The sequence below is a fragment of the Stenella coeruleoalba genome (assembly GCF_951394435.1).
Source record: "Stenella coeruleoalba genome assembly, chromosome: 11".
In the NCBI taxonomy this organism is placed as follows: domain Eukaryota; kingdom Metazoa; phylum Chordata; class Mammalia; order Artiodactyla; family Delphinidae; genus Stenella; species Stenella coeruleoalba.
The window spans coordinates 45,608,644-45,627,247 of NC_137157.1; the positions used below are offsets into that span (position 1 = coordinate 45,608,644).

The following is an 18,604-nucleotide window of genomic DNA, read 5'->3' on the forward strand; positions in this document are numbered from 1 at the left end:
GAAAAAATTCTTGTCGTTTTCAGGTAGGGCGTGGTGTACCTGATGGCGGTGCTGAGTGCTGAGTCCTGTAGCAGAGAATGTGCAAAGCACATCAGAGTGGAGAGGGCTCAGAGACAGGAGATGTTGTTCTTATGGGATGGACAGGGGCAAGTTAAGAGTGGGGAGGAATCCAATGGGCGACAGGACCAGGAGAAACAATGGTCCATGTGTCAAGGGACTGGGAACTGGTGGGTGAGAGATGAAGGTGTTCCAGGGGGTTGGAATCAGATTCTGAAGGATGGTGCTTGGAAGTTTGGTTTTGGTATTGAAGACAATAGGGGAATAACAGAAGATTTTTGAAGCAGGGAAGTAACATGATTCAATTTCTACTTAAGAAAAATTCTCTTTGGAGAATGAGATGAATGGGTAAAGACTGATGGTGGAAAGTCCGGTAAGGAGGGTGATGACAGTGATCTAGGAGAGTGATTCCATGGGTCTTTGGTGAAGAATATTTAAATTCTACTCTCTTAGCAAATTTCAATTGTACAACACAGTGTTATCAAATATATCAACCTTTGATATATTTGAAAAAGAACTAACTTTTGGAAAGAGCCAGAACTCCAACCTGGTGAACAAGGCAGGTAATAAAAGTAGGTAATGTACAATATCTTTGTTTCACATTTATTTTAAAAAGTTAAAGAACTTCACAAGCCGATTTTAGACCAAAAGTAAGGAAAGGGCAACACAATTAAATTCAGAGCAAGATGATTTTCAAAGTGAATTTCTGGGAGAAACTGATTCTCCAAGGTGAATTTAAAATGTTTTGAGGAATGGTATTATTTTATGAAGGTATAGTCTCTTAAATGTTAAGAAAAACTTTAGGAAAGAAAGGGTTTTTAACAACATCCTGCAGTTTAAACATTACATATTGTCATCGTTCACCAAAATTACACTGAAATCCAGTTTCGGGATGGAAAAAAATCTGTCATGAACAAAAAACCTGTTACCGTTTTTTTTAAACTTATGGTTAATATATGGTATTTTCAGGTAGTGTGTGGTCTACCTGATGTCAGTGCTGACTGTTGAGTCCTGTAGCACAGAATGTGCAAAGCACATCAGAGTGGAGCGGTATTTATGGTATTTTCAATATATATTAATATATATAATAATCTATTATAGTATATATTAAAATATACATTTACATAATATATTAATATCTATAATATATGTCAAATATATGGTATTTTCAATCATAAAATGGAATTTAATATTTACAAATCTTAGTCATCTGAGCAACAGAAGCATTTTCCAGGACAGTTGTGCTTAAACCTTAGTGTACTTGTTAAAATGCCGATTCTCAGGCCCTACTCCAGAGGGTCTAACTCATGAGGCAAGTGAGAACCTGGACTCTGCATTTTTTACAGTCACCTCCAGGTGATTCTTAAGCACTTAGAGAGACTCACATTGAAAAACTGTTTGACCAGGAGAGAAAAACAGGCAGGAAGAACTGTGTGGTCACCCCGGTTTTGCAGGCAGAACAATCTCCGCCAATTCCCAGCTAGGAACAGAAACACATTTTGTAGGCAGTTCAATAGCTTGGCCTCCTTCCCCTTTATCAGAGTTTCACGTCTGCTGACTGGCAGAGGGCAGATTGCAAATTTACTGCTTTTGAACCTGTTCCTGGAAATGATCATGAGCAAAATATTTGCCTTCTCCAAGCAGATACATGCACAAAGGCCCAACAGTACAAGTATACAGTGAAAAGAAAATATTAGGGGAAGACCCAAAAGAGATAAAAAGTGCTCGATGTTGGGGAAGCTGCCGAGAGGGAGTACTCACAGAGAGCGGAGGCTAAACAACTGCTGGAAGGTGTTGGCTCGAATTTCACACATTTCATTATGTCGCAGGTCTCTGAAATGACAGGTTCCAAAGATTCATTTCAGAGCCACAGGTTTCAAAGATTAGTCTTCAGAGAACTTTTACAGAGGGGTCACCTGCCCTCAGTCACAGGAACACATGAACTACGACTACCGAGTGACACTGAGAAAAATTTCTTTTTGTTTAAAAAAGAACACTGCAATGTAACCACATAAAAAAGTATTGCCTCTCCTTCAAAGCCGCTCTTCCCTTTGGGTGAATCTGAAGCTATATTCCAAATGCCAACATCATTCAAACACCTTGAGGATGCCTCTCTCTGCCCTCTGAGTCTTTCTTATATCCTTGGAGGGTCTTCAGGAGTGTCAAGTCGTTACCTTTCAAGGTGGATTTTTTTCCCCCTCCCTTCCTCGCCCAAAGGCATTCGGAGAAGAATTAAGCAGAAAAGGATAGATGGTTAGTATTGTTTTGACCAAAACCAAAGCATGACTATAAAGCAACAACGCTGATGTTTTATGGAGGAGGCAATTTTCAGAGAGGAATTCTAAAATGCTTCATGCATAAGTAGCATCAATGGCACCTGAAATACGACTAATACGGCACCTCTTCTGAAGCTTACTATTGTGGTTTAGAATGGAAATTTTTTTTTTTTTTTTGGCCGCAAGCACGGCGGATCTTAGTTCCCAGACCAGGGATCAAACCTGGGCCCCCGCAGTGAAAGTGCCAAGTCCTAACCACTGGACCGCCAGGGAATTCCCATGAAGGTTACTACTGTGAAGCAAACATACCAACAAAAGTACCCCCATATTAAAACGTAATGCCATGCATATGAGCCTCACTTGTGTTCAGGAAAAAAAACAAAACAAAACAAAAATAATGCCACTCATTGGAGGTGTAAGTTCAAAAAAGTTCCAAAGCTCAAATAAACCCAGTTCATTACTATACCAGGTTAGGAAAAAAAAAAAAACCCACAACATACTAAATGCCTTACTTATAGTATAATGCATGGTAAAATAATATCGTCTATGTCTCCCAACTTTACAGACATCCTATACAGTCACAGCTCCTGTGTGTAAGAAGGGAAAGCATCACATGTCTCCCCAGTGAACCACAGGGTAAGCAAACCAATGACCCCTGGAAATGTGAGTTTTGGCTCTTGGTTTGCGCTTGGTGACTTAGAGACTCTTACAGACATACATTTTCTGAAGCTTTCGGCAGACTGAAAAACTGGGTAAATCTTCTAGCAGGTTATAAGATAGATCTCTGAAAAACAGAAGGTACAAAAGGGAAAAATCTGTTACATATTAATTGTAAGGAAACATGCTTTGCTCTCTTTTCCCCTCCACCATGATCTAGCTCCCAAAGGCAGACTATGAACTTTTCCCCAGCCCTGATGTGCAGCAGGTAGTCATAGGCATTATTAGATTAAGCAGTAGATTCAGATGTCAACTGAAATGTAACTGTTATACTTCTTTAATTGATTTAAATAATTTACTTAATGAATTTATTTATGTTTTGTTAGTGATGATCTACAATGTTCTAGCTATTATCTTACAGAAATGAGTACAAATTAAATTAAATAATTGTGCCTCTGTTTCTAAGAGCTGCTGTATCTGTGCAGTTGAGAGAATCATTGTTGGTTCTTTTCTAATCAACAGAAAAAGAATCCCAACAACAATTCAAAACATAGCACTAACTTTGAAATCAATCATTACAAGGGGGGAAAAAGAATCTAAGAAAGTCTTCAGCCCAAACTCAACAAATTACAGAATAACAAAAACATCTGGACATATTTATAGTATAATATAACTAATCTGAAACAAGCCATGGTAATTTGCAGAAAGCTTAAAAAAAGAAAGCTGGTAGATAAAGTAACAGATATATATATATATATATACATACATATATATATATATATATATATATATAAAAATCTTGCCTCATGTTTTAAAAGTTATCAGTTAATCAGCTAACTCACTTTCATGCCTGATTCTAATTCTTAAAACCAGATCACCACTATGCAACTGAAAAATCCATATTGTTTTCTGAGAGGGTTTTAAATTACTTTATTTTTGAAATTGATCACTTTATCTTACATTTATTGAATAAATAGAACTTAAGTAGAAATACAGTTCAATTTACTACACATGAATAATTCAGATAAAGCTGTGTGCAAACACAAATTTGTAGTTTACACTAGAGATTTGAAAGACCAAACCAAACCAAACCAAACCGAACCAAAACAAAACAAAAATGCCCCACACCTATGCACAAATACAGCCGATTAACAATATGGTGTGTATTTTTGGAAAGTAGTGAATGTGATAAAATGGACACACATATTATCAAAGCTGATAATAATCTGGTTCACTCATTTCCACAGACAGCAAGGGGAACAATCCTTCCTGTGTAATTCTTAGTAGAGGGTACATGAAACCTTCTTCTACATAAAGACACAGTGTCACCACCTTCCTACCTATTACCTAATGATTTTCATGGCTAGCATTGATCAAGCACTTCTTATATATAGACACTGTGTTTACAGCTTGACCTGAATTATTTCATTTAATCTTTGTGGTCACCTTATGAAGGAAACATTTGTGTTGATTCCCATACAAAGCAAAGACTAAGATCACCAGCTAGTAAGTGGGGAAAGCCACACACAGTCAAGTCATTCCCATGGAGAAGAAGCAACTTGGAGGCAAAATCAGTCATGTACAGTGACATTGCCTCATGTAACAGCTACTCAGTGGATGACGCAGCCAAAGGAAGAGAGCTCTCAGACCTGTACTTCCAGAACAGAAAGCAGAGTGGAGTAAATGTCATGACCCCGGGTTCTACTATCAACTTTAATTCTACTTCGTTGATATGCTGGATGAAGCACTGATGTCTTTTTCAATTCTCTTCTTTAATGAGAAGATACTTGCTTTGCTGATCTTGCAGGGTTGTTGTGAAGAGCAAATCAACGCTACAGGTTGATGTGCTTTGAAAATGGCCGGACACTGCCATTAATGCAGTTGCTGTCTTTCAGGCCTTTCTAGGTTTCCATTCCAGGAAAGAATAATGGTGTAAAGGAAGCGAGAAAGACGATGATAAGAGCTAACATGGTCGAAGAGTTTGCAGTGCTCCAGGTGCTGGTATAAGTGTCTGACGTGTAGTAACTTATCGCGTCCTCATGACGATCCCCTGAAGGAAGTGGCTACATCTCTTATTTTATAGGCTGGGAAATGGAGCCCCGGAAGGGATAAATAACTCGCTCAAGATACTGTGATAGCATAGAGGCCGGATTTGAACCAGAAAAATAGACCCCAGAGCTTCTGCTCTTAATCAGTTCGCCAGTCAGCCTCGGTGTGTGCAGCTTTAGACCCGGGTGGTTTACCGTTCGCTGTGTGACATACTGGAGACAGATGCGATATAAATACTGGCTCCCTATTTATTAGTTACAGTATGTGAAATCCTGGTCATGTTACTGAGCCAGCTTCCTGAAGAAATGAGGATAATTATGCTTATTCTTGGTGTGGTGGGCAGAATTCGAAGACGGCTCCTGAGATTTCCACCACCTGGTGTCTATACTTGTTCTCCCAGTTATTCAATCAAACCATCTGCATTTGAATTCGAACTCTGCTACTTTCTTGCAGTGTGATTTTGACAGATGTACTTTACTTCCCTAATTCTCTCTTTCCTCACCTGTATCTATACCTTCTAGGGACATACGAGGTGAGGAAGAGGAGACTTGTTCTTAATCCCCTTCCTTTATACATGAACGACTCACTTTAAGGCTGTTATGTGGTTTATTGCAACTCCTATCACTGAGCAACTGCGGCCTGAAAGTGACGTAGCGGGCTGGGGAGAGGGGAAGGCAGAATCACTGAAGAACGTTCCCATTCTTCCACTTGACATTTGTAGAGCTGCTTGTAGTTCTGTTACTCCGGAAAGCTTGTGGTGGAATCACAGGCGTTCGACTGCCGCAGAAGTCTGCCATGTGAGAACAGAGCCATGCGAGAGACTAAGGGTGCTTTCACTACATCCCAGCACTGCTTGAGAAGGTGATCACAGGGCGTTGAGGGGGGAGGCTGAACATGGAAGGTCAGAACAAGGCTCTCCCAATTCCTATAAACTACTTTTTGTAAAATGTGGGAAGGGCAGAGGAAAAAAGCCCCAAGTCAACAGAAATAACATATGCAAGCTGTTTAGCCATTAGATGAAACATTAGAACATGGCACCAGCAACTATACCGGAAGAATGTTTGGTTGCCTTTATCAAGGTCTGTGTGGGTCTGATAATTTTATTTTGGCATCCATATTGGGTTTTTGATCCATGACTTTCTTTTTTTTTTTTTCCTGCTCTGCAGAGGATTTGGGGCTGGGGGCAATGAAGTTATTTTGGCTTGTTCATATCCATTTTCTGAAGGGAAATGTGTGCTAGTTGAAACTCTAATGGGAGACTGTTTGGGACTTGGAAACAAGGGGTACGTCGTTGCCATTATTACCAGGGTCACATCTGAGAGCCACTTCCCTGGCCCCAAGTAGGCAAAGGAGGCCTGACCTCCTGAAAACCTGCGAGGAAAGAACTTTCTCCTCTTTTAAAGGATTATTGAAATAATGTTGGTCATTTCACCCCCGTTTACACAACATTATTGCTTTACTGACACGCACAGCACTTGGAGATTCGGTAACTGATCGCAGACAGTTTGAGGAAGAGATGAGATCTGCGCTCCAGTTAAAGTCCTGTGGAAACACAAACCAGACATCATTCTTGTATTTAGGCATCACACAGTGACATATTTTGATGCACTGATGTTAAGACTGGTCAGGCTCGAAGGGTAGTGCAAGTTCTGGGCAAAGTCAAGAGCCTACTCAAGTACTTACAGACTCTCCAGGCTCGCGGTACCAGTTAGATCAGGAAATTCAGTTATTTGTGAGGCACCATTCAAAGTCCTAGAAGGAGGAGTACATGAGTATTACTGGGAGAAGATTCTAGGAAGGGGTCATTTTTATGGCCATTTCAAAGCACTTGAAATGTTCATTTGGTCTTCACAGCAACCTTGTAAAGGGAAAATGATCTGTAAGAGAAATAAACACTTACAGTATTCTTAGTTCAGGTAAATGTTGAAAAGCAGATCTCCCAACAACCTGGATAGGGTTGTCATAGAAATGTCTGAAAAAATCCAAAGACCAACGTCTTAGTATAAAACTTGAATGACAAATGAACACCCGTTCAGAATTTCAACAAATGCCTTCAATGTACTTGTGTAATTTTGATTACTTGATTACTTGTAATTTTGATTACTTGGTTTCAGTAATTTTGATTACTCAAAAGTATTTTCATTCGTATTATGAGATTTTTGCTGAGAAATCCATACTACATAAAATTGAAAATCTCTGACAGCAAGGCAGATATGAATGTCAGCTCCTATGGAGAAAAGCAAGTGAACTGACTACAGTTAAAGCTCTTCCTCTGCCTCCAATATCTGTGGCTTATCCATTGAGTGGCAAAAGGTAGTTCAAGGTGCTGGCGGTTATATCATTAGCTAAAGAAAGATGAAGTTCTATATAGTCACATGAGGGTCATATCCTCTGGTCAAATCTTATGACACACACACAAAGGATCCTTCAAATTATTTGAGAGGAAATTTGCTACTCTGGGTTTTTGTAACATTAGATTTAAAAAAATCAATGATTGCTCTAAAAGGTAAGACATTATTAGAACTTCAGAAATATTTTGTTTTACAGATGTTTTCAATGTAAAGGTATTTGAACCGCCTGGTCAATGGAGTCCCACAAACAGTTCTTAGCTGAGACATCCTTCCAGTTCAATTAAATTCAACAAATATTTATTGGTGTCTCTTATGCTCAAAGCATGAGGGTAGGTACTGCTTGCCGTTAAAGACTGATTTATTAAGGAGGCTGTCATTAGCTATCTACTATGTGCCTGGCATTATGCTAGATGCTGGGGATGTGAATAAGAATGATAAGGTGTTCCTGCCCTAAAGAAGCTTGGAATCAGTTGGGATAAAACAAACAAATAAGGGGATATGACTCTCTGGTTGACAAAGCATTTTCACATCTAGAGCTCAATTAATCCACCTGCCAACTTTATAAGATCCACGGCATAGACACTTAGGTACTATTTCCCTCATTTTTGGAGGAAGAAGCTGAGGCTCAGATATTTTGGTAAGCTCATTATCTCCCAGAGCTTCAACTTTCTAATCTGTTAAACTAAGGTAATAATACTTAGTAGTAGGGTTTGTGTACACATTAAAAGAGCTAATGCACATGTAACATCTGGCACAGGGCCTGGGATATAGTTGTCACTCAACATGCCAAATCCCCGTCCGCACTCCCACCCTCTGACTTCTTCTTTTCCCTTCGATTAGACAACTGGTAAGAGAAAGGGCTAGAGCTGGACTATAGGTCTTTTTTGTTTGTTTTCTCTTGTACATCTTTTTATTATAAATCTTTTTCTAAAATATTTTTATTGAAATATAGTTGATTTACAACGTCGTGTTAGTTTCAGGTGTACAGCAAAGTGGTTCAGGAATATATATATATACACATATATTCTTTTTTTTCATTCTCTTCGATTATAGGAGGACTATACATCTTACAATATAGAAATGGAGCTGTCCTCAGAATATTACATTATCCCTTATCTACACTATGTGCTTGTTTGTATGTCATTAGGTTCATATACCTGCGTGCATGTAAGTACAATGGGCAGCTATGAATACACATGCTTATGTACATAAGGCATAAGTATCACAAACACAAGGCGGAGCTATAGGGTTCTCAGGAGGGAGTTCTCTCATGAGGTCAAGAAAAACTTCATGAAAATGCCATTTGAAATAGACCCTGGAAAACAGAATTTCGACAAGCATAGTTAGGGGACGGAATCATAGGAGCAAAGGAAATAAAGGAGGGAATCTGTCCTATGAATGTAGCTTAGTTGGTCTGGGTTATGGCGTAAGGTAACTGAGGAATGGGTCAGGAGGGTTGGCTGGGGCCATGTGGAAAGCTGAGACTGTCAGGGAAAGGAGTTGGCGTTTAACGTAAACAGACAACACTGACTGTATGTTTCACAGCAAGAGAATGACAACATGGATGCTGTGCTTCCAGGGTGAGCACTGTGCTGGTGGTAGAGGCAGGGGGGTGAGCCTTAGACTGGTAGAAATCTAGAGGTAATGGCTAGCAGAGGGGCTGGTGGCAGAGGGGATGGAAAGAAGTTATGGATAGGATGGGGACCACAGAGGAAGAAATGAGGCCTGGGTAGCCAATGGACAAGGAAAGCAAAGAAATCTGGGTTGGGGGGAGTATGGGCGGGGACGGTAGTGACAGAGATAGACATGGAGGCAGAAGCAAGGACAGAAGAGCTTCCGGGAGAAAACAGTCAAGGCCAGCAAAGAGTGGAGAGAAGTGCTAATAAGTATTGGGGGGCTGTTAGTCCTCTTCAAGGGGTATTAACATATCAAAAGGGTGATTAAGAAAACCAGTCCTGTGGCTTCAAGGAAAGAAGGGGCAAAGAAAGGCAATGCAATCTGCCAACTTCTCAGTATGTAAATACTCTCTAATGAGAACTAATGTTTACTGGCAACAAACTTTAACCCCCTTAGTTTGCCAACATACTGTCAGAACGTTTCAGAAATGATGAATGGTATTTCTTTTTCTCAGTTGTCAGGGCTAATTGGGATTCCAGAGCATTTGTGACAAATGCTACACGGCTCCAGAAAGCCTCTCTATCAAGTTGGCACAGGATGCCGGATATCTGCCAGGAAGTGCTCTAGAGTCCTTTTCAGAAGTCGTCCTTACTCTCCTCCATATTTCAGACCCCCCACCCATGACCTTAGGCCAATACTATGTCCCAAACCTGCCAGTTGTCTTTTAATTAAGAGCCAGCCTATTACTTACGTATTTTCACCTTCCTATATGTACCTACACAGGATCAATTTTCTGTTTGTGCTAACTATGAAACATAGAATTAATCCTACTTTGAAGTTGTAACTCTACCTTATGCCATTATGGCATACAGATCCTCATATACACCTTCCTAGAACATATGCACCTTTCCAGAATTACATCCTAGTTTGTATAAATGTAACTCAGTGTTTGGACTCGAGAATGAATGGGTATCGAATGGCTACTTAGCGTAAAGCAGTAGTCTCGTCATCTCCCCCTCCTTGCGGTAAAGGACCTCTATCATATATAATAATGTATGTATGTATGTATTTCTATTTCAGCTTTATTGAGGTATAATTGACATATAAAATTGTACATTTAAAGCTTACAGTGTGTTGGTTGGATATACGTATACGTGGTGAATGGATTCCCCCAACCTAGATAATTAACTATTTATTATATATTTATCTTTTTGGGGGTGAGAACATAATAATTTATGTTTCTACTATACTTGGGTTCAAGTTCTGAATGACTAGGTGACCTTGACATTGATGCTCTAAAAATCAGTTTTATTCCTTAGGAAATAGAAATAAGCAAAAAAGCATTTCATAAGATTATTGTGCAGTGACACAAGGCATTTGAAGATACCAAACATAAGGCAATGCACATTGTAGGTCCTAAGAAAAAGAATCTCTAATATTGCTACAGCATTTGGCTAAAACTTAGCAAAACATCTCCATATACACTACAGTGACCGAGACAAAACTTGGGCAAATATAGTATGCTTAAAAGTGCAATTCATGCTATACTGCAGGATAGAAAAATCGAAAAGAACTATGGCTACTTACATTGTAATAAGAGAAGGGTTGCCTACAAAGGCTTTCTCAGGTATCGACTTGATATTGTTGCTATGAAATCCTCTAGAAAGAGAGGAAAAGATAATTTATAGAAAATAACCTGTGGGGTAAAATCATTTAATATTCCCCTCACCAAACCCGTGGCAATAATCAGCAATTTTAGTAACTAGAGGATAAGGTTAAATTCCTCTATGCATTTTGAAATGTTTGTGCCCTCACGTACTCTCTAGGAGAAAAAGATATCACAAGCTGTCATCTGGAAAGAGGAATAAAGAATCTGAAAATAATAACTGTGCTTTATGGAAACTTACAACCTAATGCTATAAAAAGAAAATCCATCTGTTAATATCCAATAGAGCATCATGGTATAACAACTTGAGACCGAGGAAACCATCTTTGGAGAGAGGATTATGATCGCTCCTGTTTACCCCATTTAAAGCCAGGAGAAGAGAAAATTGACTTAAGCTGCAGTGAAGTAGAGAGTTAAGTAATCTCCTTATGAGGACAAAATTTCCTGAGCTGAAGAAAGGTGCCCCAGCTCAGTGAGTCTGTAATAACAAATTGATTCTCATCTGTCAGTGCTAATGTTGTCTGACTGGCAGAGGGGTAGAGTCAATGGTCTTTGGTCTATGTGGGCCTGTGGCTGAATGAGGTGAATGGCAGTCTTGGGGCTGCCTGACCCAGACAATGATGACTTCCCAGCTAAGCCCCGTGTGGGGTTTCCTGAGGCAGAACCACATAGAGGTTTTTTCTTATAAACAAGCCCTGCTGTCTACCTCCTTTAGCTGTGTGTCTTATTTCTCTCTGCCAAGAGAATAGGCTCTGTGTTTATTTTCCTTTCCAAGTGTTAGAACATTACATAGGTTATTCACATTTTTAGGTACAAAGAAAAGTAATTATAATATATAAAAGACAATATATGCAACCTAATAGCTGAAAGTTCGCTTTACTGTAGTAAAATGGTGAGTTTCTTTAAGAATTAAATAAGATTTATGAAACATTAAAAAATATGAAATAATGTATATGAAGGCATCTAGCACTACACTAGGCACATATATTGTGTTCCTCCAGTCCTATGCAACCTAGGAAAGTTTGTCTTTTTGAAATGCTCAGCAAATAACTGAATTCCGATAGAGTTCTCTACAAACCTATAACGTATATAAATGTTGGGAAAATGTGGCTTAGAAAAACAGTATGGCTTAAAGAAATATGTATCCTTTTTTCTAATATATATATATATTAGAGAAATCCATTATAAATTAAAAAATGATTATCTGCCGTTTGTTGGTGATAGAAGCAAATTAAAATATATTTTGGATGTAGTTAATCATTATTTACATGACCTTTTAAATTTTTCTAGTAAGTCGTATTAGGTGCAATCGTCAAACATACTTTAATATAAATTCACAAAGAATAGTTCTCCCACTAAATTTGTCCTACTTACAGTTCTTTAAGGTTGGACAGTGTCCTGATTGCAGTGGGGAATTCATCAAGATTATTATAATTTAAATCTCTGAAAATAAGTAAATAATATGTTCAGTTTTTCACTTAAAAATTCATATATATTACATTTACAAGGAACGTTAACATGCTCTTCCCATGGACCAGTATCATTGATAACAATTCTCATTCCTCTTCTTAATGAAGAGAGATTGTGTTGGTTGTCTGACCACCATCATTCCACAAGTATCTGCATTAAAATGGTCATTAGACTGGTCATGAGAAATTTCAAAAAGTCACGGCTCAATGGCACTGGGCAGTAAAAGAAGGGAGGGGACATACAGCAGTGTGAATGTCCAAGCAGGAGGGACGCTTGGCCAGGTGTTGGCGGCTGGCCGCTGTAGCTCTTCACCCGAACCCCGCTCACCAAGCTGCCAGCTAGTCTGTACCCTCCTCGGGGCTCCTGAACCACATCCGCTTTCCAGTCCCCTCCTCCATTCTCTGACTTTGTCCCACTGCTTTTCAGATGTCCTAGGGGACATCTAGGAGAGTGGCTTTGTTCCTGGCTCTGGTACAGTTCCTGTCTTTCTCCCAGCCTGAGGTCCAGGATGGTAGCCTACTTTTGGAGAGGCTTATGTGGTACAGGATACTCTCAGGAAGAACCTCAGGTCTAGAATTTCCACATGGTCACAAATAAAGATTCAGATCCGAAGGGTGACGTCGGTGAGGCAAAGCTCTCTATCATCCTTCCTGCATAGAGACGGAATGGCCAAACAATCTCAAATCATTCGTTTCTCTGTTATGACACAAATGGCTTTTCAGTTCCATTACTCACAAGCGCTTTCTAGACTTAACTCCACCGTTTATCTACATCTCCATATGAAAAAGTAATTTCCGCCTTGTCTCTGGGAACGGCAGATTTCCCAGATGACGCAGAAAACCTTTTGGTCAGGCAATCAGATGTGGTTAGATCTTCCTCTGTGGGGAAGAATTCCTATTTAACTTTAAGAGAGAGATAATTTGACCAAGTTAAACATGAATCAAGATTCCTACTTGTCTGGCACAAACCATCCTTAAGCTATACAGCAGGCAGGAAACTTGTGTCTTTTGTGGACATAAATTTTCTTCCTGTTTGTAAATCTCTCCAGATGCTCTGTTTTGATTAAACGAGGATTGGGTCCTTATAAATTACTTAGATTTCTAGTGAGGGAAAGGAAGAGGTTGGGAATAACCAATCTACTGAGCCTCTGTAGCCCTGGGCAAGGCGAGGGAAGAGGGGACATTGAGACTCACATGAATTTGCCCTGAAAGCATGTACTGCATGAATTTGCAATCCTGGGTCCTTACCTCAAGCGCCCTGTGGTGGGGGGGGGGGGGGGGGGGGGCGGTGAGGAAGACTATTTATGGAAATACCTATCAAAGCCCATCTTGTTTTTATGTTCCTGTTGTGTTGAAAAGGACTGGAAGGTGCTATCCATTGCTAATATTCCCCAGCCCAGCCTTTGTGTAAATAAGGGAGATGTTCTAATTTTCCCAAGCCGCTGATGGGAACAGCTTGCCTGTGCCTTTAAGTCGACTTCAAAGTCCTGCCTGGACAAGTTCACCTTTGGCATCTCCTTATGAGGATGATTCCTCCTTTCTAAGAGGAAGCACAGAGTGACTTAAGTAACCCTGGAAGGACAGCTGTTAGGTCCCGCAGGAAATGAGTGGACCCACATCTGGTTAGAAGCTAAATTGACCAGGTACAAAGTGCTAAGCTCTGTATGCAAATGAACAAGGGCTCCAAAGCCACACGAGATGTGGTCTTTGGTCACGCCCTTCCGCAGTCCTGGTCAGAGCCAGTGTTGTAGATTCAGCGGCGCTGTGTGGCTTATTACACTTGAGTGTGAAAAACATGGAGGTGAGGAGGGCGCAGCTGGAACCACTTCCTCTCCCAGCACGCAAGGTGATCTCACTGCCTGTGAGCACCCTCATTAGGCCTCTTACTCAACAGGGCGATGAAGAGCAGCCCCTCCCCTAGGAAACAGCTCAGCCCTGGGGAGGCTGTAAGAACTGTTCTCGCTGTGGCTCTGGGTGGTCAGCTGGCTGGACTCTATGTATTTTTATTACAGACCAACTCAGAACTGAGGTTTTGACCCACTCTTTGGAAGTAGGGTATAGTGGTAAGCATGGATTTTGGAGTCAAACTAGGGAAGGAAGCAAATCCCAGTTATGCACTGACTGGCTATGTCGTGTTGATAAAGTAACTTAACCTTACTGGAGCCTAAAATGGTATGGTAGCACCTGCTCTCATGGGATGCTTGTAGGAGTGACTGAAACAATGTATGCTGAGTGCTCAGTACAATATTGGTTAGAGATACACTCAATAAATGTACTACTGTTACTACTTTGTAGACTTCCGAGTTGCTTCAGCAGGAAGCTTCACCATTTGCTAATGAGACGCCTGTTCCCTCTGGATCGGACAGAGTTTGGCATTTGCTACTCTGCGTCCTCTCATTGGGGCGGGGGGGGGGGGGGCGGTTGGACCAGACTCATGAATAGTGAGCCCGAGTGACAATATGGAACTGATCCTTGACAGAACACATTCCTAAGCAAACAGTCACTGCTCAGTAGAGGACATCTCATTTAGCTTATAAGGATTCGAACTCATTTATCACTCTTGATAGATTAAAACAAAATCTGTTTTATTGTTCAGCTCTGTAGGGTGTGTGTGTGTGTGTGGGTAAGATGAAGCCACTGTAAATATCTGTTTAAAGCTCAGGCAATTAACCAAACCAAATAGCAAGTCTGACTTGAAGCCTATTTCGATTCCTTCAGAATAGTCCTGAAAACACTGAAAAAAGGGAAACAAATAAAAGGTCAACTCACAGAGTCTCCAGGCTATGGAGCCCATCAAAGCATTTCTTTCCCAGGGAGTGGATTCTATTGTTATGGAGATGCCTGCAGGAGAACATTACTGACGGTCAGGAAGGCACACTGCACATTGAAGCTTAGGCACAACATTCTGATTGCTGAAATCCAAAGAAACTTATGCTAAAGAATGCACTGATTATATATAAGAAATGCTTTGTTTAACGTTTTTGTTTGTTTGTTTTAAAGGCTATCCGCCCCGTTCACTCTTACCACAGATGATGCTATACCCCAGAATTTAATAGGCAGTCACAGTTTTACCTTTTGGGTTTGAGATAGCATGGAGTGTATGATAATCACGGAGTGAGCAACGAGACTGATTAAAGTAAATTCAGGTTGTTCAGTGTGGCTTTGGGATGTAGGATACTAAATAGAGATTCTGACCAACACTGACAAATGAAGGATGGAGGGAAGGTCCTAGGTGTACTAAGCACATTTTCTATTAAAGCTGATGGCTTATCATGGCTACATTCCCAGGGTGGGGCTACAGGTTAAGAGGAAACGACAATCTCAGCCACAGAGAATGGCGATCAGATGTTTTGGCTGCCCAAGGAGAGTAGTCATCTTGACGTAGTATAAATGACTCTAATTATCATCTTTGGCTCAATGGTTAAATTGGTTAGGTCAGGGCCAGTGAGAACAGCTGTGGGCATAACTGAAAACCGGACCAAGTCCCAAAGGGGTTTTTGGAAAATCGGCTTAAGGACAGGGGGAAAAAGAATAGCTGGATCTCTGCAAATCCATTCCCTCTAGTGGAGGGAAAAATTAAAGCACCTACCCAGCTTCTGGTGGGATAGAAGCGTCACCTTTGTACGTGAAATTCAGTGTAGAAATTCGTTACTATCACCCCACATGTCCTATCCTTTCAGACTAAGGTTTTCATTCTAATAAATATATGTTGGTTTCATGTGACATCTTTGTGACATTTATTGAGGATTTTTTACATGCAACACATGAGGAAAGAGGGTTGAGGGGAGCCTAAAAAGATGGATGAGATGCTGGCCAGCCGTCAAAGGAGTATATACTGCAGTGCAAGAGACTGACGTGTCATCAGGAAAAGTGGAGTGATTGAAGACAGCGATGGGCTGGTGGGGGGCATGGAGCAAAGCCAGAAATAGTGCAGAAGACGCCTTCCACGAAGTCCCCATGCAAACTGCTCTTAGAGGCTGTCAAGCAGCTACTGTTGTCCTATATCAGGATTGATCGACATCGTTATACACGTGGGACATCCTTCTACACTCTTGAACTGATTAGTTTTCAAACTATTACTTGAGAATCTTTTTGATTTACTTGAAATAGTGAAATCTGGACCTCAAAGGAAAAAAGCCATACAAATGCATAGCTCGCTGTCAAGGGTTCATTCCTTGCTTCTGTTCCCTTGGAAGGGGGTCAAGAAGTTCTTATTAAATAATAAGAAGGGCATATTTCAATTTGACCTGCATTATAAATTATTATCAGAAATAAGGGATTTTTTTTATTAACTTCGGTCGCAGGACTAACCATACAGCGTGGTGATTACCTGTACAATACACAATGGTTTCCCTAAGACAGAGGTCATACTTTGTTATCTTTGAATGCCTAGCAGTGCTTGGCCCTTGGCAGGTGCTCGATAAATGCTGTTTAATTCTTTTACACAATTAGAACATTTATGAGTCATTTTGGGGGGTTTCCCCTCCCTTAAAATGTCCCTATTCAAAGTCTGAAGGGCTATCTGTTTAAGGTCAAGGCCTTACAGTGAATTACGAGGTGTTACAGTGAATTTAGAAACTGCTAAAAGAGAGAGGAAAAAAATCAATGAAACTTACAGAACCACCAAGCTGGAGAGGTTTCTAAAGGCGTAGTCTGGTATGTGGTGTATTTTGTTCAGGGCCAAGGTCACGGCCTGCAGCGCTGATAAACTTCTGAAAGCCTGGACAGGGATTTCTGTCAGAGAGTTGTCATCCAGCCACAGGTGCCTCAGAGAATACAGGCCACTGAAACAGCTGGGGGGCACGGAGCTGATGTGGTTGGCATCCAGACGCCTGGGGAAGAGAGCAAAGCAAGAGCAGAAGAAGAGAGCGGAGCCCAGGCACAGGACGCGCCTTTGCAGGAAAACCTCAATCTGCTGATTCATAGGAGAGAAACAGGGCTCGGGGTCTTCAGGACCCCCTGACACCTGGAGCATTCTGCTCTCCTGGTAGCCTCTTCTCACTCATGAGTAGAACCATTGCTGTAAAATTCCACAGTGCCGTGATTCTCTTCCAGCCTTGTGGATAACACGCTTTCCGGCAAGGGAGTGGCCTTCCCTGGGGTATAACGTTTCAGCGTGATCTTTTAGCTTCCCTTTCTGACACCAGGAGAAAGACACCTTCTCTCCTCCTTCCCACCCCAAGACAAACAAACGCTGTTACTTTCCTGGACTGTTTTGAACATACAAAACATACTTATTGACTAGCTCTGGGAAAAGATTATTTCAGTATTTGAAAGGGACCAAGTAATATTTACAAGGTTGTCAGAGGCATGCCTCAGGGAGAAGGGAGGTGCCCCCCCCCTTTTCTTACTATTGTGCTGAAAAGCCTAAACCTGCAGGCTTTCTTGCTCATCCGAACCAAAGACATTGAGCAGATGTTTGTTTTTCTTGACATTTTAAATGAACAACAAAATTAACAGCTTTCCCAGTTTTTGCTTGCTTTTTCTACACACTGCTTTTTTTAAAAAAATGGGGAAATACATCTAAAAATAGGTCTAGTTAATAAGCTGTTACAGCTTCAGAGCCAGCAGAGGGAGTGCAATACATTTATTTCACCCTAATCCAACATAAACAATGGCTGTAATGACAATGCCTTAACTTTTCATATTGAAGTGACCAGGCAGACACAAATTGAAATTTTCTGTAAGGTGCATGAACAGACCCATCAACATTCAGCTATGCATCCAACAGCCCTCAGTCATTTTTTCCAGTCTGTTCTCAAGGCGCACACATTGGTTTGCATTTTCAAAGCTGGGATTAAAGAAAGAGAAGAGTTGCGTTTTAAGCAGCGCATGTATTAGGAAGGATTAGAAAATCACGAGTGGATTTTGAAAAATGTTTTAGGAAGCACTTAAGACTAAACAGATGCAGGAAGCACACAAGGATCACAAAATAATCCCCTGCAGACCAAGTTTAAACAGTTTAGAAATCGAGTTCTCTGTGGTAGGGAGTTAATCTCAATGGGAAGCAGCTCCTCACTTTTGTTCACACATTTCACTCCACCCATGCCCTCGCTCCTGCTTCTCCTGACTGAATGGGGAGGGATGCCCTCAAGGTCCTGGGCCAAGTTTTTTTTTTTTTTTTTTTTTGCGGTACGCGGGCCTCTCACTGCTGTGGCTTCTCCCGTCGTGGAGCACAGGCTCCGGACGCGCAGGCTCAGCAGCCATGGCTCACGGGCGCAGCCGCTCCGCGGCATGTGGGATCTTCCCGGACCAGGGCACGAACCCGTGTCCCCTGCATCGGCAGGCGTACTCTCAACCACTGCGCCACCAGGGAAGCCCTGGGCCAAGTTTTGATACTGAGATAAGGTCACTTGGAACAAACAAGTCCGGTGTCACAGCCCACTCACAATTAAATCTCCAGTAGAACAACTATCACTGCAGGCAGCAGAAACTCAGTTTCCAAATATCTCAAGGTTCTGT

General features: G+C 41.0%; 1 protein-coding gene across 3 annotated transcripts in view; it reads right to left on the bottom strand.

The window, feature by feature from the left end:
- LGR5 (leucine rich repeat containing G protein-coupled receptor 5) overlaps positions 1-18,604 on the bottom strand; it is a 119,672-nt gene that overhangs the window by 7,955 nt on the left and 93,113 nt on the right. The window contains exons 5-13 of one of the 3 annotated variants that reach the window (XM_079936323.1): positions 16,759-16,974; positions 14,912-14,983; positions 12,048-12,116; positions 10,595-10,666; positions 6,940-7,011; positions 6,723-6,791; positions 6,510-6,581; positions 3,052-3,117; positions 1,819-1,890 (exon numbers count right to left, since the gene is read on the bottom strand). In XM_079936323.1, the coding sequence (XP_079792449.1) occupies positions 1,819-1,890; positions 3,052-3,117; positions 6,510-6,581; positions 6,723-6,791; positions 6,940-7,011; positions 10,595-10,666; positions 12,048-12,116; positions 14,912-14,983; positions 16,759-16,974 (780 nt within the window). The remainder of the gene's footprint in view (positions 1-1,818; positions 1,891-3,051; positions 3,118-6,509; positions 6,582-6,722; positions 6,792-6,939; positions 7,012-10,594; positions 10,667-12,047; positions 12,117-14,911; positions 14,984-16,758; positions 16,975-18,604) is intronic. The other 2 variants (XM_079936325.1, XM_079936324.1) reach the window with 2 other exon arrangements.